Genomic DNA, 26,554 nt, shown 5'->3' on the forward strand with positions numbered 1-26,554 from the left:
TCTGCTGGCACTTGGGCTGTCGCCCCAGGTCAAATCTCCATGGCATTTCTTTTGTGAGCTTCTGTTTCCCTGCAAATGACGAAACAGAAGCTCACAAAAGAAAAAGATCTTACCTCTTGCCATGCTGCCGGTGTTGGGATGCCCCGCCTCCCACCGGCCAGCTGGTCTTCGGGTCTCTGCTTTGCATGTCCACGCATGCACACATTTATGCATGTCCGCACATGCACACTCACATGTCCGCACATGTGCGCGTTCACACACACACCTTTCAGTTTGCGCATGAGCACATGCACAGTTGGGCACTCGGTGCCTAAAAGGTTCGTCATCACTGCTATATATCATGCTTACCCTTCTTTTTTATTTTTTGTTTACAAGCAGTCCTTGATTTACATCAGATTATTTAGTGACCGTTCAAAGTTACAACAGCACTAAAAAAAGTGACTTACGACAGTTTTTCACCCTTACAACCATTGCAACATTCCCATGGTCAGATGTTCAAAATTCAGATGCTTGGCAACTGGCTCATATTAATGATGGTTGCAGTGTCCCAGGATCAGTTGATCACCTTTTGCGACCTCCTGACAAGCAAAAATCAATGGGGAAACCTGATTCAGTTATCAACCATGTTACTTACTTAACAAATGCAATAATTCATTTAACAACGGTGGCAAGAAAAGTCGTAAAGGACAAACTCACTTAACAAATGTTTCACTTAACAACATAAATTTTGGGCTCAATTGTGGTCGTAATTCAAGGACTATCCATATAAAGAAGTCCAGTCTTCTTTCTGTATCAAAGCAAGACGGTTTCTAATCAAATATGTCAATTAGTTGATCCTGTTTCCCTGAACTAAGTCAAAGTATTATGCAGTTCTCAAATGAGAATTTTGAATATTTGAGTCTGAATATTCTGAACACAGAAAAGATTGCTGTGACTCAAAATCTCACATTTTGATCAGACACAAATTAAACGAATCAAAAGAGTCACCTTCCACGTCTCTTGTTTTTTATTTCTGAGGTGCATTATTGATCAGTTTATAATTAATTTGTCTCTCTCCCACAATCTGAAAAACACAAAATACAAATGCTGCTGATTGGTGAAAAGAAAGTTGCATTCAGCCAGATGGTCTGTAGGCTCAGAATATATTAGCCAGTTTTATTTGCCATTAGTGGGCAGTTGCAACAAATGAGCTCATAGGCCCTTTCTGTCTCCAACAGTTATTATTCCCTGGCTTATTATTATTGCTAGGATTTATCTTGCCTATTACTCAATGGGAATTATTTTACGGACCTCATTTTCCGAGCCTCATTTATTAAGATATGGACTATCCCACAGATAGTATGTACTCATAGTGGAAGAAACTATTTCAGATTTTCTCTTACATCCTATTGGAATTCCATTATGAAGGTAATTCCTTCTCTCTACATGATTCTAAAAAATTTAAGTTGCAGTTGTCGTTGCTTAATCTAAAGAAAGTCAATTTCTGTTAATGAGACTATCCCTCCAGAATACAGTCTTTGCAGACTGTAGCTTAATAATCCTACGTCTCCTTCAAGTCAACAGAGTACGTGGGACACTTTTCTGCCGAATGTTGCTGCAACTGGCTCAGATGAGTTTCCTCTTCTTTGGACTGAGCTCTGAGCACTTTGCTCTGTACCAAAGCATTGCATCAAAGAGAGATAGCCCGGAACTACAAATACTGCTTTTGTGATGGGCTTAAAAGCACTGTAGAGAATAGAGCATTGATGTTAAGTGTAACACAGAATACGCCACACTGCTAACAAGCCATTATCTCCTGTGACCTGGACCGCTGCAGTGTTCTCTGCCTTCCAAAATGATCTTAATTACTAAGAAACAGCAGTAGATAATCTATGGTAGACAGGACAGGATCAATTTTGTGGGGAGGCTTCCTGAAAGTCAACAGCAGAGGGGATGGAAAATGCACACATGCACACACATCACTCCCAGCGTGATCTTAAGAAATCAGTTCATATTTTCCATTTGAGAAACTAGCATAGAGAGATATGGATTCCTCACCTTAGCTCACCACAGCAATTACAGGTCTAAGTGAGTTGTCGGCACAGCTTCCTAGAGATAAATAGCTACCCACATTTCAAGATTAGAGCAAATGAGTCAGATTAAGCTCTCTACATCAGGTGTTGTTGGGTTCCCCCCCCCAAAAAAAAAAATCAGGCCACATTTTTACAAATGGAAGTTTGTAAATGTTGGAGTGATATAAACATTCCAAATGATAAAGAGAGCATCGGTGAACAGTATAGTTATATGGCAAAAGAGGCTGATAAAATCTAAATTTTCTTTTGTCTCCTTTTTACTTCTTGTTGCTTCAAACAGATTTTTTTGGGGGGGATGGAGTGGGGGACACAATTGAAATACACCTTGAAGAACTGAATGGCATGCACATTGTTATTATCCATGTAATTATTTTGCTAATTCTGCTGACTGCCAGCAGTTCAGCAGTTCGATTCTCACCGGCTCAAGGTTGACTCAGCCTTCCATGTTTCCGAGGTTGGTAAAATGAGGACCCAGATTGTTGGGGGCATTATGACTTTGTAAACCACTTAGAGAGGGCTGTAAAGCACTCTGAAGTGGTATATAAGTCTTAGTGCTATTGCTATTCTGCCATTCTGTGTTCTTCTGGATTGCTCATTCCATAATAGCATTGCTACAGTACTGCATAACCAAATACTGAATCATATGGGCAGCATATAACAACAAAGTCATTTAACCCCATTTTACAGTTCTCTCTGCTCAGTAGTAAATTCCACTAAGGTCAGTGGGATTCATATTGCCTTATAATATGGCTCTTTTCTATGGTGTAATAAATAAAGTACCCGAAGTATCTTAAGATCAAGCCTTCAAAACTATGCCCCTATTGTTTCTATGATTGTAGGGCAACACTCTGTTCAATGTCCTCCTAATTCAAAACTAAGTGAAAATGGCACACAAAGACTCTACCTGAAACAAAAACTGAGGCAGGGGTGTGTGAATATACCTCCCTCTTCCTTCAAATCATCTAAGCTTTGCTCATGACCATTTTTGTAGGATGGAGCCTGGCTCACATCTAGTCTTCACATCTAGCTCTTCAAAGATCTGTTCCTAGAATCAGCTGATCCCTGGCAAATTATCTCTGGAGAAAGGCCCCCCCAAAAAAAGAGTATGGAAAAAGGACTTGCATTTACTTTACTAAAGTCAACTTTAGGTAGTTGAAAATGATCCAGCCACCCAGATCACTGTTGCAATTAGACTCGGGGAGGGGGGGGAAGACAGGTTAGAATTATAATCAATAACAATGAGAACTACTTTTATATGTGTATGTATTTGTCTTTATGAACATTCCAGTTTTATATCCAGAATTATGTTTTAAGCCCTCTTGAGAGTAAAGCCTTCTTTCATAATTCAAACTAACACGAACTTACTTAGGATTGAGTTCCAATAAATAGGGTAGGATTTCATTCTGAATACACATACTCTGGAGCATGTATTTCATTCTCTGGAGATGGTACCTAATAAATGCTCCCTTGGCTCTTTCCTGAAGAAAGTAATCAGTAGAAAAGGCATTTATGGCATTTAAATGGAGCAGTGTAAACCTGTTCTTTGTAGTTGAGACTGCTTTAATTTTCAGACTCGGGGAAATGATGAAAATTGGAATATACAAATAATCAGGGATTATTTGATATCAAGAGGTGGAAAATGCCTAATAAGGAAATACAATGGCACTCATAAATTCTTTATAAAGTCTATGTATAATTTGCAGGGTATCAAGTGTTTTCAAGACTGAATCTCCTTCATCACACCCTGAGATCTAATATTCTAGCAACCATATTACCGGCCAATATTAGATATGGGCCAGTCATAAACTAGAGACATAGGTAGAAGTCAACTTACAAAACAAGAAGGTTTGCAATACTTTTTATCAAAATCATTAAAAAATAATTTTTATCAGTGGTCAGCTCAATTTAATATTAAAACATCAGTTGCTGAAATAAATGCATTCTAGAAAGTTGGCTATATTTGCTTCTTGCAGCAAAAACAATTATTAGTTTTGATTTTCATCTATGGGGCTTAAACAGTAACAAATTATTCATGGCATGAATTTTTTTCAACAATGCTAACTTCGTTTGAGCCATGGTAGCTCCTACATGGTGCTTGTGAAGTGTCAGCATAATCCACATAGTGCAATTTCGTAATGGATAAGCTGCCTCTGTTCTTAATGGACAGTTGTCAAATTTTAAAAGATGGGATATTTTAAATTCAAGTTTAGCTGAACAGCACTTAGAGGCAATTTTAATGCATTTTTATTACAGAACTCAGACATGTGAGTGTGCATTGCTTATTTGCTACATTTATTCTTTAAAATATTTTGCAGTAAACATCTTTCTCTCTAAAAAAGATTCAAGAGGCAGAGTTTTAAAGAGTGTGTAGTTCATTGTAGTTCCATGGTTAAAGTTTTATGCTTGTACACAATTTTCAGTTTTACAGTTCTGTTGTTTTCATTATCTAAACATTATCATTGGTGCCAGAAAAGCTACAGGCTCCAAAGAACGATGGAGACATCCATAAATTTAATTGATTGTTGTTTTGAGTTTAAAAAAAATATTGAAGCTATGTTCATTTCTGTAGAAAGGATGGATATCACACCATTATATGTTTAAACATGCCTAAAGTCTGGTACAATTGTGCCTCTTAACAGCTCAGTTATTCTTGCATTGCTATTCATTATATTAAGTTCCTTGCATTGGACCTGGGCTTCTAGAGGAATGGATGACTCACTGGTCAGAGCTTAGTTCAACAGTCACTGATTTTTTTTCTCTTCATCCTGCTCATTTGATTTCATTTCCCTTCCAGATAGCCCTTGACTCCAAGCTTTCTATCAGCAGCACTGGATGAGAATTCAACAACTTCCTAGAGCGCACTAACGTGGCCAGCAGTAATGGATTTTGTGATGAAACAAGCCTTAGGGGGTAAGTCTTATCTCTTCACAATATTCTCTTAGTTCTACTTTTCTAAGCACTTAAGACTGAATTTCTGGTGGAAGCAGACAGCTTCAAATCAGGCATGTTGGTGGGCTTCCTTGCATGACAGTCTACTTCTGGTCCTTCCTTTTTTCTGTAGATCAGGACTTTGACTTGGCCATTCCTTTCTTCTGCTTTTACCAATCTTTGGCGGTACAACTTGTGTGTTTTGGCTTTTGGGTCATTGCTGCATTACCCACTTTTTTTGAGCTTCAGTTGAAGGCCAGATACCCTGACATTTTCCTGTAAAAGTTGCTGATACAATTCAGAATTCAAAGTCCCATCAATAATGGCAAGCCCTGGTCCAGAGGCAGAAAATTTGGGTCTATAGGCCCAAATCATGATACTGCCACCATCATGTTCCACAGATGGGAAGAGACTCTTATGCTGTAATGCAATGTTTGCTTTCACCGAACAAGATGTTTTTCATTCAGGCCAAAAGATTCTTATTTTGATCTTGTCTGTCCTCAGAACATTCTTCCAATTGTCTTCTGGCTTATCCACATGGATTTTCAGAAACTGTAGATCGGAAGGAATGTTATTTTTGAAGAGCAGTGGCATTCTTCAATCTGCCATGCAATACACCTTTATTGCTAAGTGTTCTCCTGATAATGGTATCACAAACACTGACATTTGTCAATTCAATTCATTCCCTAGACATTACCCTGGGGTATTTTTGACATGTCCTGAAATATTATATGCCATGCTCTTGTTGTGATCTTAGTTGGTCATCCACTCCTAGGGATGGTAACAATGGTGATGAATTGCCTGACAGTGGGGACAAACACTTTGGGAATAGTTTTGTAAACTTTTTCAGTCTGATGGGTATCAATAGTTGTTTTTCCAAGCTCTTCAAAAATCTTTTTTCAAGCAGTGATACACTTCTACAACCTATCTTATGAAGCTCAGACTTTTATTATGAATATCTGGAATTCTGTTCTTTAGATAAGGCAGGCCCTCCCATACTCATAGTATTTATCAAATTTGTAGATCCCTTGCACAGCTGGAACTAAAAGTAACTCATTCCCATGGCTGAAACATACAGTTTACAACAGAGAAGGCCCCAAAAAACCAACCTTATTAAGTTCTCAGCTGACATCTACTTCTATGAATATCCATAGATGTGATTGGAGAGAGTTTCAAGGCATATATATATATACATATACATATACATTACATATACATATACATATACATATACATATACATATACATACACACACACACACACACACATACATACATACATACATCATATATATATATATATATATATATATATATATATATATATATATATATATATATATATATATATATATAAATAAAAGAGGACTTGGCCACAAGTTATACATCTCTGCTTTTGAGCTTCTGAGAGATCAAGGGAGATCCCCTTTTATTGTATCTTCACCATAAAAAGTCTGTAAAGTAGTGGCTTTGAGAGAAAGGACTGGCTTAACTATGCTGTCTGATTAGTTCTTGGACTTTACTTATTGCTAATATAGAAGTTTTCTCTTTTTATTTTATTTTATTTAAAAAGATGGAACTGTCCAGGCATTTGCTCACAATAGCACAATCATGGCTATTCCTAAGCACAAAGGTATATTGCTTATATAATATTGTATTCAAGCTTAGACAGTGTTGTCATAATGGGAAAACCAAGACAAATATGAGAGAGAGAGGGGGAGGAGGGAAAGGCCCTTTTGAAAAATACAGTGTTCTTATTCAGATGTCTAGTGACATCTGAGCTCCCCCTAGAGATCCGCAAGGAAATTTGCTAATTGTCTCACATACTGACTTCTCACAACCAGAAAGGAGATTATTGGTTCTGAGATTCTGCCTTGGAGAAAGTCTTATTTGTTATTGTTATAAATAACTGAAGGCAGCGTGCATATCTAATACAACAACATGTGAGGTCTGTTCAGCTGAGAGAAAGTGACTGGCCCAAAGTCACTCTCCTTCAGGCCTAAAACACCCAGCTAGGTTTCCATCTAGAAAAGAAAATGCAAATCACTGGTCCTGGTAGACATTATAATAATGTCTAGCAGGTTTCAGTTTGTTTTTTTTTATAAGGTTGATGGAGAAGCTCACAGTTATTTTGCCTGACTGAAGAAACTTCATCAGTCAATCCACCCTCTCCTTATTTTTCTCCTTAATAGTAGAAGTGGATAACACCAGCCTGTTGGGAAATACTGAAAAGAAACAGGATTTCCCACAGAAGTCCCTCTTACTATGTTTTCAACCATGCCATGTGCAGGGGCCACGAAGGACATGGGTAAAATGTTGGGAGGAGAAGAGGAAAAAGACCCTGATGCCCAGAAGAAGGAAGAAGAACGACAAGAAGCCTTACGCCAGCAAGAGGAAGAGCGCAAGGCAAAGCATGCCCGCATGGAGGCTGAACGGGAAAAGGTTCGGCAGCAAATCCGTGATAAGGTGGGTCACTTTCCTGCCATTTTCCAATTACCATATTTTTCAGACTATAAGATGCACTCCCCCCCCCAAAAAAAGTGGGTGGAAATGTCTGTGCATCTTATAGAGAGAATATTGCAGTGGGAGGGGGAGCTGTGCGGTTCCGATGAACTGTTCTAGATGGCGGAAATCGCCACTTATCGCTGCCGCTGCCGCCCATTCACAGCAAACGGGCCATGGTGAATGGGCCGCGGCAAACAGGCCACAGTGGCAGCGAACAGATGGCAGAGGCAGATTTTTTTTTCTTGTTTTCCTTCTCTAAAGCTAATGTGCATCTTATAGTCCAGAGAGTGTTATAGTCCGAAAAATATGGTAATCTCTCTGTCACTAAGATGTTGAGGGAGTGGTTTGGAAGAAATGGCAAGAAAAGGATAAAGAGTAGGGAGAGTGAGCTTTAGGAAACTGGAGAAGTGATTATTCTTGATCATGATGGCCAAGACTTGGCTTCTTTTTTTATAGTACAAAAACTCAGTTTTGAGAAGCCAGTCAATCTAACCTGAATTATTTGAGAAATGCATTGATTACTCAGCAAAATTTATATCTTTTAAGCGGTTGTTATTAAACTATAATTCTGAGCTCTCCTACTGGGCATCCATGAAGGAGCAAGAATATTGAGGGGAATATACTTGTCTCAGACATCATGATGTCATTACATAAACATGCCGTTTTCATGATGATTTCATAATCAGTGTCATCGTTTTGACTTCTTCATGCCTTGTTATAGAGGCCACCATTCCTTATTGGCCATGCATCAGCTGCTGGGGGTTGTAGTTTAACGACATCTGAAGGTACAGTAATTCTACCCGAAGGCTTGACATTTGGATGGCCACTCCAACTGCATCAGTTTTTTAATAAAGGGAGAAAGAGAGCCAGAAATATTGTCATATAACTATGTCATATCTAATGTAGCCTTCCCATGGCATAGGATTTCTGTCTAGCACAGGCTAGAGCAATTACAGGAGATGGGAATATTGCAAAACTCAATAGGTAATATCCCTTACAGATTCAGCATCTTGGACAATTATCTACAGCAGGAATGGAGATCTTCCAGTCCATGGGATAAACCCTTCCTAGTTGCTCCATCTAGCCCTTAGAGACCCAAGCAAGGTCCCTCTCCTTCCTTGAACCTCCTGGTCTCTCCCTGAAACCCTGCCCCCACCCCCCATCTTCCTTCCCACTGAAGGGCTGCAACTTCAGGTCTCTATTGCACTTGAAATGTGGCTTCCCCAAAGGGGAACAATGAAGATTGGGCAAAGATGGCACCTGGGCAGCCAGCACCTGAAGGTAAGAATATAAAAGTAGCCCTGCTGCATCAGACCGAGGCCCATTTTAGTCCAGCATTTCCATTCTCAACTAGTTGTCTATGGGGTGCAGCCAGCTACGCCCAATTCACTGCCCTGTGCTTTGGGAAATGCATGGAACAACTGAATTCCTAAAATATACCCTCCTAGGAAGGGCTTCTGAAACCTGGAAATGATTCCTTCCCCAGGAACAGGGTGGCATCCAGAGAATGGATGGTAAGGGATCAAATCCTGTTTTCCCCCTTGATTGACAGCATTATGCCAGCAGAATGATCCTGCCTATTGAGAACAAAGCCTCACAGTTCTGTCCCTCTTCACTAAATTAAAGCAACAAGAACTCTTGGCATGTGCCCTTGAATCTATTTGTTCCCCATTGGAACGTCCCAGCATTGCTTGTTCCTCGCTGCAGTCGTTCCAGATGAATGAAAGAGAAACCCACCTGCACACAACATGGTTACACTCATTCACCTTCTAAACATTATTCCTTCTTTTCCTTTCTACAAAGAACAGCCTCTTCTCTGTAGCTCTTATTCCAGGGCCAGCTATAATTATTTAAAGAGCTTCTATTGGAGTCTAGCAACTAGAGGTGAAGTGGTCTCTGCCAGGCCATAAGATTACCATCTTAGAGCTCCTTTGATGTGAACTTTCTTTTTGTTGCTGATAATCCTTAAATGTACTAAAGCTGGCCAATATTCAGCTTCTTGATGTTAAGAGAAAGGCCGCTTTTTGCTATTAGCAACAGTCATTCATTCAGCTGCATACTAAACTCACTGGTTCAGTGCCCATCCACTGTTAACCTGTTTACATTTTTTTCCTTTTTTTGAGTTTTCCTTTTCTCATCTCTGGAAGGCAGACCTAGGAGCACACCCCTGGAGAAGTGATAGTCTGTTCAGCAGAGTGATATGATCCACCCTAGCTTCCAGGCTGGCTCTCCCCCGGGATTATAGGCACTTGCCCATGAATGATTTTTCTCTGACTCCCATTTTCTCTATTTTCACTGCAACAAGAGGGGAATCATTCATAGAGATTTGGAGTGTGGTCTCAAGGGGTATGTAAATGTAATAAATAAATGAATTGTCTTTAGGCCAGGCGTGAGCCATTATATCCTACACTGAATCTGGATACTGATAAGAGTGTTCTTTGGCATCCTCCTTTGCTATTTTCTTTCACTCAGTCACAGAGCCTTGGTAGTACAGTGGTTTAATGCACCCTGTAATTAACACAGCTGCCTGCAATTTCTGCAGGTTCGAATCTTACCAGGCTCAAGGTTGATTCAGCCTTCCATCCTTTCTAAGGTAGGTTAAATGAGGACCCAGTTTGTGGGGGCAATAAGCTGACTTTGTATAAATATACAAAAGTATGAAGGCTATTGCTTAACGCATTGTAAGCCGCTCTGAGTCTCCGGAGAAGGGCGGCATATAAATCAAATTAAAAAAAAAAAAATTCCTCGCCTCCTGGCTTATTTGTCTTCTAAGAGGAAAATATAGGTCACTGGAAATAACTAAATTTCAGTCTCTGTCATCTGCCTTTTTTTAAAACCTTAAAATTAAGACAGCAACAGCTTAGCCTGAGCAGGTTCTGCTGTCCCCTTAAATAATTATGCAAAGATGGGAGAATTTGAGCCAGCACGCTTTGCTCAGTCTTTGGTGTATCTGCCCTTTTTTTTACACTGCTTTTAAAAGTATTAATGCCTGGCTCTTCTTTACAGACAGTGAGCTCAATGAAGACAGGCTCCAATTCATCATAAGTTTTGCCTATTCATTCATTTCCCTAATATCTTTTAAGCCAGTTTCTCATTCTGTGGCACCAAGAGAGAACCAGCATCGATACGATTACTCATCAGTCTTCTGCATTGTTTGAATGCTGAGAAGTTTGAAGTGCTCCTATTGAGCTCTTCCAGAGCAAATCCAGCTTGGCAAACAAGGGTTGGGTGTCAAAACTGATACTAGAAAGAATGAAAGGAAAATTATCCCAGCTGTAGGAAGCAATTATAGAAATATGAATTGAAAACATTATGTGTAACAGGTACATCAAGAAGGGATAGACTAAAAAATATTGTACACATAAAAATTGCTGTGAATGCAAAGCATTAGCTGAATTGGAAGGAGTAAGAATGGAGGAATGCCTAATAAGATTGAGAATAAGTTTCATTGGAAGAAAATTCGGTAGCATACCAAATATTGAATGAAGAACGAACTGGAAGGGGAAATTGTCTTCATTTTTTGTTAGTAAACTTCTTAGAGGTACATCCACCAGGAAAGTTCTTCTGTTTTTCTTATTGCTACTGAAGACTTGAACATGAGAGCACTGTCATATATATATATACATACATATACAACTTTGAACGGTCAGTAAATGAACTGTTGTAAGTCGAGGACTACGTAAAGATAATTGCATGCAAAATTAGCATCCATTCCACAAAACCCATGTTTGCTAGATGACAGGGTGGACTATTGCTCCAGAGTCATTCCCTCTGCCAATCACAGCCCCCCTTTTGGCTCCAGTCATCCTCAGATTATTAACAGGAGTGCTGTAGGTCTGACTTTATTATTCACCCTAGAAATGGTAATATTAAGGCAATGTGTCCTTAACTGCAATTCTCAAGATCTTTCTCCAGATGTAGATAGGGCAGTCCATGGTATGTTTTTACCTGGGGCAGATGAGAAGAGAAGACTGCAGGTTAAGCAAAACAGCACATTATATTTTGCATTTGTTTAGGTTCTGTATGTTCCTAGGCTTCTTCACTGTGTCAGGAGAGGAAAGGGAAATGTTATGCAGGCACATAGCACCCTCAAATGCTTTAGCCAGATATCTAGGGTAGAACTTACACTATTTAATCCACTTTCCAACATGCGGCTTAACGTCATGTCAAACTACAACTCTCGTTGCCTACATCCAGCATAGTCATTTGGCATGCTAGCTATGGTTATTGTAAAACATCCTTAACTGAGTCGGCAAGGAAGTTACTTTCTAAATGAATGAAAAAGCATAAAATGCTTTTCCAGATTTTCCATTAACGTGAAAGATAAGGGGTTAGTGTTACCTCTGATTTCTTTCAGGGTCCATTTGTTGTTCCAGTACTTGGTGGAGTACCATCTAGAGTCTGTTTTAGCTTAGACAGTAAGGGAAATACATAAAGGCAGCAGAAGGTACAGTTTTTGTCTCACAATTATCAGTAAAATTTAAAGGTCTTTTCTGTACAGCGTTCATGTTCCAGATTGTAACCCTAAGAACAGACTGTATCGCTATGGAAGCAGCTGATGTCATTTACTAGAGCAGCTGGTTAATCTTCAGAAGCCTCAGTGATTAAGTTAACGCAATCTTAATTTAGGACACCTATGACCCAAGGCCCAAAGGTGTTGCAGTCAGGATCTACCTTCTCCTGCATTTCTCTGAGAAATCTTGTGTGTCTCCCCACATAGTATGGCCTGAAGAAGAAAGAGGAGAAAGAGGCAGAGGAGAAGGCAGCCCTGGAACAGCCCTGTGAGGGGAGCCTGACACGACCCAAGAAAGCCATCCCAGCCGGCTGTGGAGATGATGAAGATGAGGATGAGGAGAGCATTCTGGATACGGTGCTCAAGTATCTGCCAGGTCCATTGCAGGACATGTTCAAGAAGTAGCCGCCATACCAGCCCAAGTTCCACCCAGAGTTTCCTGGTGTTGCCAATTCAACACTCGATTGAGGCTTTTGGGTGGTGAAGGGACTTTCTTTTGGGGTTTCACGGGGCATTTTCCTTTCCAGTTTTTGTTTCAAGGGGAGACTTCACACATGTCTTTGTGCCACAGGCCTTTCCCAGGCCTTCTTCTCGGTCCCCAAGAGAAGCACATCAGGCACGGGACGTACTCCCTACCCTGCCCCCTTGCTATCATCACTCTAGGCTGCTGGATTCCTTGGAGCCACAGGCTGGGCACTGCCAGGAGTTTTATCTCCTTCCCCTCACCTGGGCTTTCCCTTCCCAACACAGAGCTGGAGTGGAGTTCTGTGGTGCCAAAGGGCCAGCTGACTAGAAAGTCAAAGCAAAGCAAAAATAAATGGGAACTGGGACCAAAATTCAATTACACGACCTCATGGGGTTTTGGAGGAGGAGGCACCAGAAGGAGGCCAGGGCCCTGCACAATCCTCTGAGCCTGCCTCCTTCCCCCATATTCCTTAACCCTGTGCTGACTGCCAAACAGAGATTGTGGCCTGTTAATCTCTGTTCTGCTGTTCCTGCCTAATTCATGGGGGCCAAGGTAGCCTCTGCACATTCCATCTCTGACCAAGAGAAGGACCAGTTGGATACAGATACACACACACACACACACACACACACACTAATCCCAATCCTCACTTTAGGGCTGTTGGCAAATCATAGTCTTGTCATATGCTTGGGAAGGAAGAGCTCATTCCTAAAAAAAGAATCAAACTCCTCTACCACAAGCCTAGCATGGAGGCCCACTGCAAAGCATTGTGAGTTACTAGTAGAAAAAAAATTACCTGGGCTGTTTAGGGGGCGCTGAGAGATAGGTGATTTTCCCCTTCCATCATCCAGTAGTAGTATTTCATTCAAAAAAGTTCTCTAGCTGACACATTTGCAGACTTTTGCAGAGTAAAAAGACAAAGCACGAAATCACACTCTCCTTCCCATGCTGCAGAAAGCAATGAATGTGGAGATCGGTTTAGAGATCAACTGACCAAAATGAAGACACTCGAGGGAATGGGATGCGTTCGTGCATTCGACTGAGGATCCCTGCTTTCTTTAGGAGGTTGTAGAATGCCCCTCACTAACACTTATAGAGAGAGCAGCGCAGCCTCTCGAGCCAGGGAGTTTCAGTTGTCTAGTAGACCAGAGGGTCTATGTTAAAGCCAGTAAACCCATCCCTGTCTTATCTTGATCCTAGGATGCTGATAATCTCTTTCCCAATGGAAACATAATGGCCCACACAAATATTAGCAGAACTGTTCTTGCACCCAAGGTAGAAATCGTTTCTTTTTCCTCTTTAACTAAAGTGTCTAGAAACTAGACTACAGCCATGCATACCCAGACGCACATGCTGATTCCAAAGGGTGGGTCCTTCATGGTCTATGAGAAAACCTTCCCACTTTTCAATAACTGCAACTCAATGTGGCCTGGGAGTGTGGTGGGCATCCTACCCACACTCCAGCATACGCCAGTAGTTCCCCTTCACTGCACAGTTGTTGCATTCACTCCGTGGCCAATTCTCCCCATTGTTTCTTCAAAGCCACAACATTACACAAAAAGGGGTGACTATGAGACAAGGAGGAAGCCTCATTGCTGATTTGGCCTGGTGCCCTCTCCCCAGTACCAACAGTTCTTGGCCACTGCTGAAAACAAAATCAAACATCCATCCTTCTATGGGGAAGTTCTGTAGTTTTCATTCCTGTGTTTATTTGGGAAGAAGGAAGGCCTGGATTATTTGGTAAATTTTCCTGGTACTCTGTCCCTTCTACTTTTGTTTGGGGTTTGAGTTTGGGAGTTATCTCCCTGCATCCAAAATCTACCATTCTTTCTTTCTATCCTTCCTTTCTTCCTTAATAGTTAAAGCCATATCAGTTAGACTGCAATACTATCAACGCTAAAAACTCTGCAGGCTGCGCTCTGTCATGCTGTATAAAGGAGCGTCCTGGGGTCAGGGACCACTCTTACCCCCTTGCCTGCTTGTCTTTGTCTCTGGCCGCCCAACATGTTTTGCATAGGTATCTCTGTAACAGGGTAAATCACCCCAACACTTGTTATCTGTCTAATTGTCTCTGCTAGTCACTCATTAGATGGTCATCATACAGCCCCATGGAGCTGGGAAGAAAAGGTCCTCAGGCAAAATGAAAAGGGGACCAGGTTGGAGGTGGTAAGGGGACAGCTCATTAGCACCTGTTGTCATATTGTTGTCAATATAATGTGAGCTTGTCTGCAGTCATCCCATAGGACAAAAGAGTGTGAATGTGAGTGTCCTGCAAAGTTTCATGCTGGTTGCTGGGCAAGTAAACTCTGTGCCAAAATGGCAGGACTTTGCCAGGGGAACACAAGCTGTTTATTGTCTACATAATCCTCCTGGATGAATGTTGAAAATTGCAATAAATCCACTTTTCACATGGGGCAAAGGGCTGATGCTGAAGCCAGCTTCCCACACTATGGTGACGCTGTTGCTCTCAGTTGACAAAATTACCACTATACCCATTGTTTAGTATTTAGGCAGAGAGAAGTAAGTACCAGTAAGTCTCTGGACTCCACCAATCTGAGAACTCCATTCTGGGCAAGAACAAGAGGCAAAAAAAAACCACCCTCATCTCTTAGAATACTGGAGGGACATGAAATAGCAATGCCCACAGAAAGTAGGCAAAATGAAACTTAAACTTCAATATGTGCGAATGTCAATAGGCCATTCTAGCCCCAATTCACACAAAAAATATACAAATCAGGAATCTAAGCCTCTTCCTCTGCTACCAGGATAGGAGCAGAAGCCCTGAAACCACAGGAGATGTATTTGTGCTGCAGCTCCTCCTCATTTCAGCATCCTCTTCCCTGCTGGGGAAGAACCATTTTGATTCCCTGTGATCTTTGACCTCAGACCTCTGATAGTATTATCATGTCAGTGGGAAGAGCTGCGGGTTGCAGTTTCCAGGTCATTGAGGTAGCCAGGAAAAAACCGTAATATTCTGCTTCAAATCTTACTTAATGGAGCTGGATCAGCTTCCAACTTGAACGCAGAGAGTATATGTATTGTATGTATGCATGTGACGTGAGAATGAGTGAGTAAGAGGAAGAATGGAAAGAAAAGAACAAGAGGTAAAAGGCAAAGCAAGTTCAGTGATGACTTTTGATCAGTCTCCCTCAACCAGCTTTTCCCAACTTGATGTCCTGCAATTGTGTTGGGATTCATTTCCCTGAATTTTCAAGTTAAATCTCACCATATTTGAAGAATTCTACCTTATCCCACATATAAAAGTTAAGATATCCTTCTAGGTCTCCAGACCATGGGTATCTGGAGACTCCAGCTACTTTTGCCAAAATGATAAAAGCAGTGTCATTGTGTTGAAGTCCCTTTTGGACATACAGACAAATGGCATGTATACGTTCAGAAGCGGTGTATCCTGTGTCATGGATCCACTTTGCTCAGATTGACCAATTTGACTGAGGCTGAGGATTACACTCCTTTTGGTTCCACCATTTTTCATGGCCAAAGAACTTGCACAGAAGGCTTGCCTACAATGGGAAGTACACATATATCACTCACCCTGATGCATTTGCTTGTCCTTGCTATTAATGAATGTTTATATGTCAGAGAATGACCATTTGTAAGCATTCATGGGTGAAAGGTGAATGAGAGAGAATAGCATAACATGGTAAGAAGGCATGTTGAATGTTTTTTGCATTTTCTCCAAGCGCATGAATATGTGAGAGCACAAGACAAACCAGTGGGTGTATCTGTCTATGTACTATACCTTGGAGAACAAGTATGTCTTGCCATGAAACCAGGAGAAATGTCTGAATCTGTTTTCCAAGAATCAGTTAAAATATGGGCTATTTTTTTTTCAAATGGCTTCCAGAATAGGACATCCTTTGGGAATTCACTATTGTCACAGAGTAATTGACTCCAGCCTTCCAATGCATCCTGTCCCCTCTTTGGCTGGTGCCCAAGAGCTAGTTGTCATATGCATGGAGTTGCTCTTCTCTACTTTCCTCTCACTAATCTGTTGAGGAAGTTGACTGCCCACGTGCTAAGCCAAGGGGTTGTATGAACCATTCTGCCTTGCTTGTGCCATCTGCTTTCTAGAATCATTGTGGCTAATTGGCTAGTCCTCGTCCCACCTGCAACCACCAAGGGCATCTATCCCAATGATGGGACAAATGAGTTTATATGGGCAATTCAGTGCAAACACAGCTCCCTGCGGGCCCTTCAGGTTATTGCTGCCGTGGGCTGACAGGCAAACTGTGTAGCTGAATCTGAGCCAAAGGGTTACATGATTTCTGACTTTAATCTGTTTTGTTTAACCTGGGTGCTGGCAGAGAGCTGGTTACGCTCCTTTCCCGGTCTGTGTGTGGGGTGAAAGATGCAGGCAGAAGGGGCAGGGAAGACTTGAAGGGCTCCATCCATCCACCCTATGGTGACCATTCTGCTCTACCTAGTCTTTGAAGAAAAATAATAAAATAAAGAAGTTTGTACATTGCCCTGTGTCAATTGTCTCTGAGATCCAACCAGAAGAGATTCTGGAGAGAAGAATGACCACGGAACTAGAAGAAGCCTGGGCCAAAGTCTTGCCTGTCTGAACAGGCTACAGAGGGAGGCTGTTTTTCTGAGAGGGGACACGCCAGAGATGGAATTGAGTTTAGAGCTGTGTATACTTCAAAGGTAAATCCTGTGCTCAAAAGCTGCTACTGCTGTTTTAACTAATCAAATAATTACCATTATTAATTAAGAGTCACATTAATCATTGACTTTGCCTCTTAAGGCAACAACAGCAGCTTTTCTCTTCTTTTTTTTTCAGGGAGGGGAGGCTGGGGTAGAGCCTTGAAAATGTCTCGTACACTTGAATGGCACAAAGGTGCTGTGGTGGATGCTCAGGTTTTAAAGCCACCTTCGAAGCCTTTTTGAAATGTGCACATCTCTAACTGGGATATTTCCTTCTTCCTCCTTCATAGCAAAGTGTAGCAGGAACAAAAAACAAAGCAAAAAAAATGGAATTCTGACAGAAAGAAATTTAAGGATCCTGGAAACTTGAAAGGTTTCCAATGGGAAGCACTTGACACCTACCACCACCCCCTCTACTTTTCTTTCGTAGAACATGGACAGCATCCTCAACTGGATCATAAAAAGGGATTTTTTTCTCTTCCCCAGATTTTCTATGCTGAAGTAACAATAGCAAGAGTGTGCACAGAGAGTCAAGATGGCAGCCAAAACTGCAATCAATGCCCTGTGCTGCACATAAGAAAGGGGCAGGGCTTTGATTGTGGGGCTTATTTACTTATTTATTCATTTACAAGTCTTATATGGTTGCCTGGCTTCCTGTGTCATATAAATGATTCTAGTTCACAACAATTCATAACAAACATAGTTAAAAAGCACCCTCCCTCCAGGCACCAGACTAATCACCATAGCTCAAACACCATCCTAGCCCAACGCCTGGGAGAAGAGCCAGGTCTTCACAGCCCTTCCAGGAGGCTAAAAATAGCCTTCTGGCTATTAGCCTTCTGGCTAAAATAGCCTTCTGGCTATAAAATGATTGATGTTCCAGAAGCAGCAGTGACAGTCCATCCCTGAGAGACCTAATTGGCTAGGGAAGTAATTTCAACACTTCAAGTGTCCTTTCCAGTGATGCCAGCTGCCTAGATTTTCCTAAAATTGAGAAATGTGCATCTTATATCTGCTGCTATGGGGGTCCCTGGTCTGTGGCCCAATACCAGGCCGCTGCCCATTGTGTACAAGGCCGTACAAGCAGCGGGTGAGTGTGTGAGCATCGAAGCTCCATTTTTGCAAGCAGCAGGCGTGCCCACAAAACCATCCTTTCTCCCCACCCCAACCACCGCTGCCAGTCCACATGTCACCTAGCCTTTGAAGAAAGGCAGGATGTGAATCAAATGAATAAAAAATATGCATTTGTGACATCCTGGACTCATGCACTCCATATTAAGAGATCCCAAAGTAGTAATAAATATTATTGAACAATACCACTGCACTGAATTCATCTACCACAAGTTCTTAAGAGAAAAGATTATTACTAGAACAGCAGTCCAAAATGTGTTTACAGTTGGCAGCATCATATCATATATGATTAATGGCTTGCAGTAGCAGCAAAGATGGGAATTCAGCAGTTTAGCATACAATTTGTGTGACAATCGGTAGGCTCAATAACAGCTTTTGCTGAATTAAGTCCATCAAAATCCATTGTTTGTATGCTCTAATATGTGGTTGAGCAAATTGTCCCTGTGGCCTTTAACATCATTCATGAGAGATGAAAATGAAGTCACCCCAGGAGAAACAGACTTCAGAATATAATCCTGGTAGCCACAATGTGTTCATGACAAATTGGCAGAACTGGGAACAATGTTGATTTTTCCGCTCTGTGCTAGATGTGCAGGGTCTGATTGTGCTGGCTGTATGCTTGCTCAGATCAGAAAGTAGAGTCATTCTCCAACAATATCAGAACTATGGAAGTGATAAAACACCAAGCAAGCCAACAACTTGCCAATGCAAGTTTGCTGCCTCAACTGTTGGTTGACCTTATCTCTTTCTGTACCTCAGTTCTCGTTACATAGGTCTCTCTCACTATTAATTACAACAATTTTTGAAACCATGCAATTGTTTGGACAATGGATTCAGAGCCTAAGAAAGCCTAAGAAAAATGAATTTGTAAAAATGGTATGTAGAGTAATTTGTAGACCAATGTGGCGACTGCTTTCTTTTTGTTCCTAGACTGAAGACCAAGTCAGGTTTCCTTGAAGCAGAGGATACCAGTTTCTGCTGTGACCTTTTTTAAATCCATGATTAGCTACTTCTTCTGTAGACCATTTCCTCCCTAGCTAGAGATTCCAAATCTGTTAAATATAAGACATTTCACCCCAAGGCGGATTTATAGGAGGTGGCTAAGTTGGGATCTCTAGGATGTTCTTGACAGGTATAGCATTCTGTAACAAGTCATTTCTTTCCACTTTCCATATGTTACATTAAGATTATTAGAATAGAGAAGGAGAAAAGGAGTATATATCAAAACAAATTGCATCAAATATCTTTATTAAAATCCATGACCATCCTTTACAATAAAAGATTACAATAAAAAGGGAAATAGTTTAATGAGGAATCCTTGGTGCTTTCTGAGCTTGGTTGCCTTCTTACAGACATTTCATTACTCAAACTATGTAATATCATCAGTGCTAGAGCTAGCAGTAGTATTGGATGATGTTATCTATTTTGGGTAATGAAATGACTGCAAAAAAACAACCAACCTCAGAGAGCACTGAGGACCCCACATTTCAACCCTGAGCTATGGATCCTCTCCTTTAATACAATAATTTGTTATTGGGGAAGGGAATAATAGGACAATAAAACAGCCTATCAAAATTGCACAGTTGATAACTTAATGAAGATACCTGGCCCCAGAAGTATAAATCAAATCCTTGTTATCCTTACAATGGCATTTGCGTTCCTCTCTGTCAAAATAATTTTTCTAGGGGCCCCCAAACTAAATAATAAATGCTATTGTAATATTGAAGATCCAATATATGAGGATCCAGATTCTCTGTTACTCTGCTTATGAAGCTTTTCCCCCAACATACTTGTCAAAACAGCTCTTCCAATCTATCTACTTTCTTTACTCAGATTGGAATCAAAAGATCTTTTTCCTCCCTCAGGAGCAGTTTTTGACAGATCTAAACAGTAAGACAACAATTTAGGCAATCTAGAACTCTATTCAAATTACTGTGTCAATGAGTGTGCATGGCTTCTGTATAATTTAAGGCTTCCTTTATCATTCTATTGGTAATTCAAAATATACAGGTGAATAAATGACCACACTGATTCCTAAGTTTATAGAACATTTTCCCAACTACACCTATGAGGCTCCTGGGAGGGGTGGGGGGAAGCAACCTTTCAGGCTTTGCATTAGGCTTATACAGTAATAAAGGGCACTATGTTCATTTTATGGTGGGAAGGGAGAAACAGACAGACAGAGATACTTCATTCCTATCTCTATTCACCTATACAAGGACAAACTCCATTGAACACAATGGAACTTTCTTCTGCCTATGTTCATCATGCATGGCATATTAATGTCTTTTAGAATTCTGCACATTTTCATATGAACATTTAAGATAGTGCTATAGAGAATAAAGCATGACTTTTCTACCTTTTGATACTTAAGCAGAATTTAAAAAGTGCTTACAGCTCTATTACCAATCAGAACAGAACATGAATAAGCAGCATGATGAAATCCAAAACATCTGAAGTGAAAGTTCCATTAGATCAGCCCCAATCAATCTGGCTAATAGTTGGGGGTCATGGGAATATCCTCTAAAACTTCTGGGGAGTATCTGGTTGTTCACCTTGCCCTTAAACTCCAGATACTGGGCTAAGTGGATTGGTGATCTTCCTCAAAATAAGGCAACTTTCTATGTTCATGAATTCTTAATGCTGGATGACAGAAAATATTTCCTGAATATTCAATAGCAAGTACATATATTTCAGGCAACTATGGCACCATTATTTATTGAAAATGGTGCCCTAATTGAGAGGGGGGGAAACCATCCCATACTCCTATATCTATAAGCAACATAAAGAAGGCACATCCTATTAAATAGTTGCTATTTTAATTATTGAAAATAAGCTGTCTTTCAAAATAAAAACCCATGTCAAGGAAGCACATCTCATTTCAAAGCCAATGCTATATAGTATGTAAGACTTGAAAGGAATATTAGAGGACATCTATCCAATCCCTGACAAGTTCAAAGCAAAAATAATAATAATAAATGTATTGCCACACATCAATGATAATGTTACTTAGTTGGATAATGAAATGTCTGCAAGCAAACAATGAAGCTCAGAGACTTCACAGTTCAACACTGAGCTGCATATGTTCTCTTCTACTGGAAGTTTGTACTTTTAATTATTTAACTCTTTTCTTTAACATTACAGATTGTCATGGTAAAAAAATGAAAATTATATTTGTTTGAAAAAGTAATAGGAATCTATGTGTTTATATCCTGTCAACACAATGTAGAAACGCTGTTATGTATGACATACATGTTTAGCAGAATGTAAAATCACACATAGATTATCTTAATGGTCAGTTCCTGATGACTTGCTAAAATAGATTTAGAGGATTAAAAAAAATTAAACTGAGATTCATAAAGTTCAAAATCTGATCTCCCTACCAGATATTTTTAAGGCATCTAAGGCCCCTGCTGTGTTTCATATATTGCCTGCTAGAAATCGGTAATAATGGAATCTGACAAATTGCTTGTCCATTGAATTCCAAAAATGGAAACCACTGTTAATAAGAAAGTGCTATCCATCACTCCTGCCATATTAACTGCTAGACTAAAGATAGAAGTGGCTAATTTAATACAGTAGTATTTCCATTAATACAAAATAGTAAATTCTTCTTTGAGTTGAACTCAACTGCTGGGAATTACGTGTCCTTGCTGGGATAATTAAATCTATAAAATAATTAATAATATAAAATAATAGGGAGACAATTTGCCATTACCTTCTTCCACGATGTTTTTTTGACAATGTACTATATAGCTCCTGGAGTTCATGGTGGTGTCTTAAGTATTAACCAGGCCTAAAGCTTTTGGAGGGAGGGCTGTAGATCAGCCAAGGATAATTAGTTGCTGTCACTGCTGCAACATTCATCATTGCTGATTATTATATCATTTAGAAAAAGCTAACCATGTGGTTGGTAGCGTCTACCATCAATAACTGCCCCATTCAACTAGACCCTAGTCTCATATTTATTTTCAATTCTTCTTTTGGACCAACAAGAGATGGCACAGAGCATCTGGGAAGCTACTTGTCAGACCAGGATTTTATGATTAATCTTGACCTCCCTGCTGCTATTTTTTAAACACTTGTATTTTCCAGGTATGTTCCCAATCCAAAACCATTGCCTTACCTACACTGACTCAACCCTTTTCTAAATGTTGTCTTTACAGCATGGCTTCTCTTGGAGAGAAACACACCTTTAGTTCAGAAAATGGGTTCAGCAGTTAGATCCTGATGCATAACAGTTGAAATACTACTTGCTTTGCTCCTCCTTGCAAATTCTATAGAAGAAAAGACAAGCAGAGCTGAGGGGTCACAAAGAGGCAGGAATGCAGCCTCCCTGAGCAAAGTAGGAAGCTCTCCTGCTAATTGATCTGCTAATTTCCTGAAGGCAGCATTAGGACCTAGGTAAGGACCAAGGCAACCATTAGAGGGAGAGAGGATAATAGCAGCTCTCTGGGGAACAGGGTTCCACCCTATTCAGCTTAAAATTAAGTAATGGCTGTGATTAGTCTCCTGGAGAGCTGTGGCAGTGGGCTGCCTGCTGAGATTCCTGGCAGCCCAAGCTGTGATGTTCCTGTACCTTTCCAAATAGTCTCTTCTGCTGGCTCTCCTCGGGCAGCAACCAAAGAAGACAAAAAACTAGATTTTGTGTGCTCGGGGTTATGTATAAGATAGATATGAAAAGTTCTTTCATTTGACTAACTCACGTTCTCCTTCTGGACTTCCTAGATACATCTCTTTTGTCTATTAACAGAAATGGTACACTGGATTTGATAAATTTAAAAAAATTCTACCACACTGGTCTTCTTGCCTACAAGCAGTAGTGTGCGGTGGCTATACATTAAAATACAATACATTAAGGAAAAATAGATTCCACAATAAATCTGGTTATCTCACAATGGGTAAATAAGCGAAGTCAAACCCAAAATGTAGCTTGAGTGAGATGTTTACTGAAAACCAGGGAGGAGATATAGAATGGAGCAAATGCTTAGCAAATCAACATTCCCAAATTCAGTGACTATGATTCCCAATTAAAACAATAAAAAAGAGACTGTGGAATTATTTGTCTTCTCTGAGACACAGGAGAACTTAGGAGACTGACCTGCTGTAAATAATATAATTTTTTCCCAAGTTTTTAATTTTTTATAAAAATGTCAAATCAATGCGTGAACAGTGTGGCACATGGGTGCCATACATTCCAATACAAATGAAATTGATCAAACATAATTATTACAATCAACTTGTGCATTTCTAATAACAATACACATCTATGTTAGATTGCAGTCTATCATTATTCAATTATTCCACATTTTCTCACTATTACTTTCATTTTATAAAATAAAAATGTATACATTAATATTCCCCTTATTTCTATCACTTATTCTAGCTTTTAATCATGTCACCCTTTATTACAAAACGTTTTTCTTTCTTTCCTGTCTAACCTCTAATCATGTCACCTGCCTAAGAAAAAAAAGAAAAAAGAATGGGGGGGAGGTAGAAGCAACTCAGAACAGCAACAACAAAAAAAGGAATCATCCATCCATCATCTCTTGCCTGCTTCATACTTTAATTGCTATGCTTTAAAAGAAAGAGGGGAAGAAGGAAAAGCGAATCAGAACAACAATAAACAAAAAAATCATCTATCCATTGTCTCTTGCCCACTTCAATACTTTAATTGCTATGGGTTTTTTTTCTGACTTGCCTCCCAAATTCTTCTCTTAAATATCCGTCTATGTCTATTTCTTGGATGTCCAATCTAGATGTTTCCCCCATCTCTACCCTCTTCCACTGCCTAGTTTCTAAAATTTCTACCCAGGCCCCAGCCTCCATTTCAAACATATCTTCCAACTCTTTTAATATGTTTCCCTCCTGATTTAATTCATCAATCACTATTGTTTTCATTATTATCTCCTCTTTGTCTTCTTCCTTCTTCCTTTCTTCTTGTGGCTCCTCCCTTTCCTGGGCATCTTGGTCTGTACTCATCATCCCTTGTATGGTATTTTCCATTTTTTCCATTATCTCCTTAAATCCGTTATCCATAATGTCTTTTGTATTTTGAAAGAGTAAATCCATCTCCTGTACAATTCCACTCATTCTTCCTTTTAAAGTATCTTATTTTTTTTAATTGATTTTTATCCATCAGTCCAAGAGCTATTTATTCAATCTTTGGATTACCCTTCAAGGAATACACTTGTCCCAGTTCTTTATGACTCATAAGTTAACAATCAGTTCCATTTCAGTAGTCCCAGAGGTTATCAAAAGCACTTTTATGTCTTCTTTACAAGTTCAATCCTCTAATGTGATATTCCAATGTCTCTTTAATTGAATCACTTCCTCATTTTCATATTTGGATCTCCAGTACTCATAGGATAGCTAAAAATTATCCAATGGAATTTTTACTTTCACTGCCTTTCATATATGTAGAAGGCTTGTAATTTTCCTTTTTGTCAGCAGATGGCAATCTTCACTTAGATTTCACTTTACTAGTCCATCATCATTTTGGTTATAAAACAATTGTGAGAGCAGAATAGGTTTTTGTAAATAAATCATTTCCGGTTACGTATTTCTTCAAAGTGCCCCTAAAATGCTTAAACACTGCTTTAACACATATTCTGAGCAAATTGATTCTGAATTGTTTCTTGGGGTTAGGTTTAAAGTGAAAGAAAAATCCTTTCCCCCAGTTCCAACATTCTCTTCAGCACCAGTCTTAGCTGTTCTTCGGTTGTCCTACCTTTGTAGCAGCCATCTTTAGGCTGCTGCTTCTTCTTGCGGTGGCTGAGAGGGAGAAAAACCCCGGGCCGGACAGGAGAGCTGCGACTTTCCCCGACCTCACAGGGAGCCCCTCTTTGCTTCATCACCCCTACAGGACAGCTCTGGCTCCCTCCGAGGCCCAAAAACAGGAAGAATTCAGCACAGGGAACACAGAGACCCGTTCCTCTGTGTCTGTACCACCGCGACGTCAACTGGAAGTCCTCCTGTAAATAATATATTTCTATTGGCTATTGTCAGATTCCTATGGGTTCATGTTTGTCTGAGCTGCCATGCTTGGTTGAAGTTTGCTCGGTGATGCTATGTCTTTAGGAGATTGTGCCATGTGGTGAGCTCTGCTGCTAGATGGGTAATCCTATTATGTCCTGGAGGTTTGTGTCTTAATCCCATCACCCCGGAGTTGGAGGGCTTTTGTCTTGTAGATAGGCTGGCCCAATCTTTTTTAATGGGCACCAAATATCTGCTGGGGGCAGGGAGCTGCTTTCTGTCTTTAAAACATGTTTCTTCTTTTATCATCCAGGGAATTATAATATTCTGGCTTTTTTAATATTTCTCAAAATATTTCATTCTTCTAGGAGAGGGGTGGGTGCTAACTTTCTACAATTTCATATAGCCACATTGCATATGAAAGGTCCCAAAAGTTAATACTGTCAATCATTTTTTATACTTTTCCAAAGATATTTAATTTATACTAGACGACCCATGATTCACAGTGTCATTTATTTTATTTTTAGCTTTCATATTTCTGCACAAGTTGTAAAAATGATAATAAAGATTAATTCAAAGATGCCTAAAATATTGTCTTCAGCTTGGTCAAGAGCCGCTTACAGATCACCTGACCAGCATTGTGTCTTTAACCTATGGAATAATGAGCAGAAGGAACACCAATATCAGATTATCTCTCTTTGATCCTACCTGAAAGCCAGAACTATTAAGGCTATTAACTGATTTGTCACAGATAGTTATAGTCCATGATCCCCTTGGATAATTTAGAGTAAGAGTCTTCATGATGAATAGGGAAAAAGCCAAAAGTGTCTAGCAGATTCCCTCATTTCTGGAGAGACTACAAGGTCAGCATCCCCATAAATCCTGGACTGCATTTGAACTAATCACTTTGGGGAATTCCTCAAAAAATGTCACTAATATTTCCTGGCAGAGAATAAACATTGCAGAAATGGAAAGTGAACTAAGATTGGTACAACACTTGCAAAACTCTGCAAAGGCAACTGCATGGAACATTTATAATTGCAATTATGGCAATCTTACAGTTGAATGTCTTTGTGTGCTTTCGATGTCATACAAGGGCACTCTGGTACGGCAGAGATTAACTCAAGTAAGAAAATATATCCCACCGCAAGTCTGAGAACAGCAGTACTTGTCTTGTTTACTCCATATGCCACTTGCTATGCTAAGGGAAAGACAACTTCAGGCAGGTTGGATTAAATTCACAATCCCTTGCTTTTAGCCACGCCAGCTGGTCCAAAGGAATTTTAGACAGAAAGA

At 40.1% G+C, this 26,554-nt stretch overlaps 1 protein-coding gene across 5 annotated transcripts in view; it reads left to right on the plus strand.

Moving 5' to 3' along the window:
- Positions 1 to 16,970, plus strand: part of CPLX2 (complexin 2) — a 141,071-nt gene extending 124,101 nt beyond the window's left edge. For 4 of the 5 annotated variants that reach the window (XM_034401316.3, XM_087887543.1, XM_034401326.3 and 1 more), the window contains 3 exons: positions 4,867 to 4,982; positions 7,291 to 7,466; positions 12,226 to 16,970. In XM_034401316.3, the coding sequence (XP_034257207.1) occupies positions 4,952 to 4,982; positions 7,291 to 7,466; positions 12,226 to 12,423 (405 nt within the window). In that variant the 5' untranslated portion in view covers positions 4,867 to 4,951 and the 3' untranslated portion in view covers positions 12,424 to 16,970. The remainder of the gene's footprint in view (positions 1 to 4,866; positions 4,983 to 7,290; positions 7,467 to 12,225) is intronic. The other variant, XM_034401339.3, reaches the window with a different exon arrangement.
- The last annotated feature ends 9,584 nt before the right edge of the window (positions 16,971 to 26,554 follow it).

This window comes from Pantherophis guttatus, chromosome 2 (assembly GCF_059756535.1).
Source record: "Pantherophis guttatus breed Tessera chromosome 2, ASM5975653v1, whole genome shotgun sequence".
NCBI lineage: Eukaryota > Metazoa > Chordata > Lepidosauria > Squamata > Colubridae > Pantherophis > Pantherophis guttatus.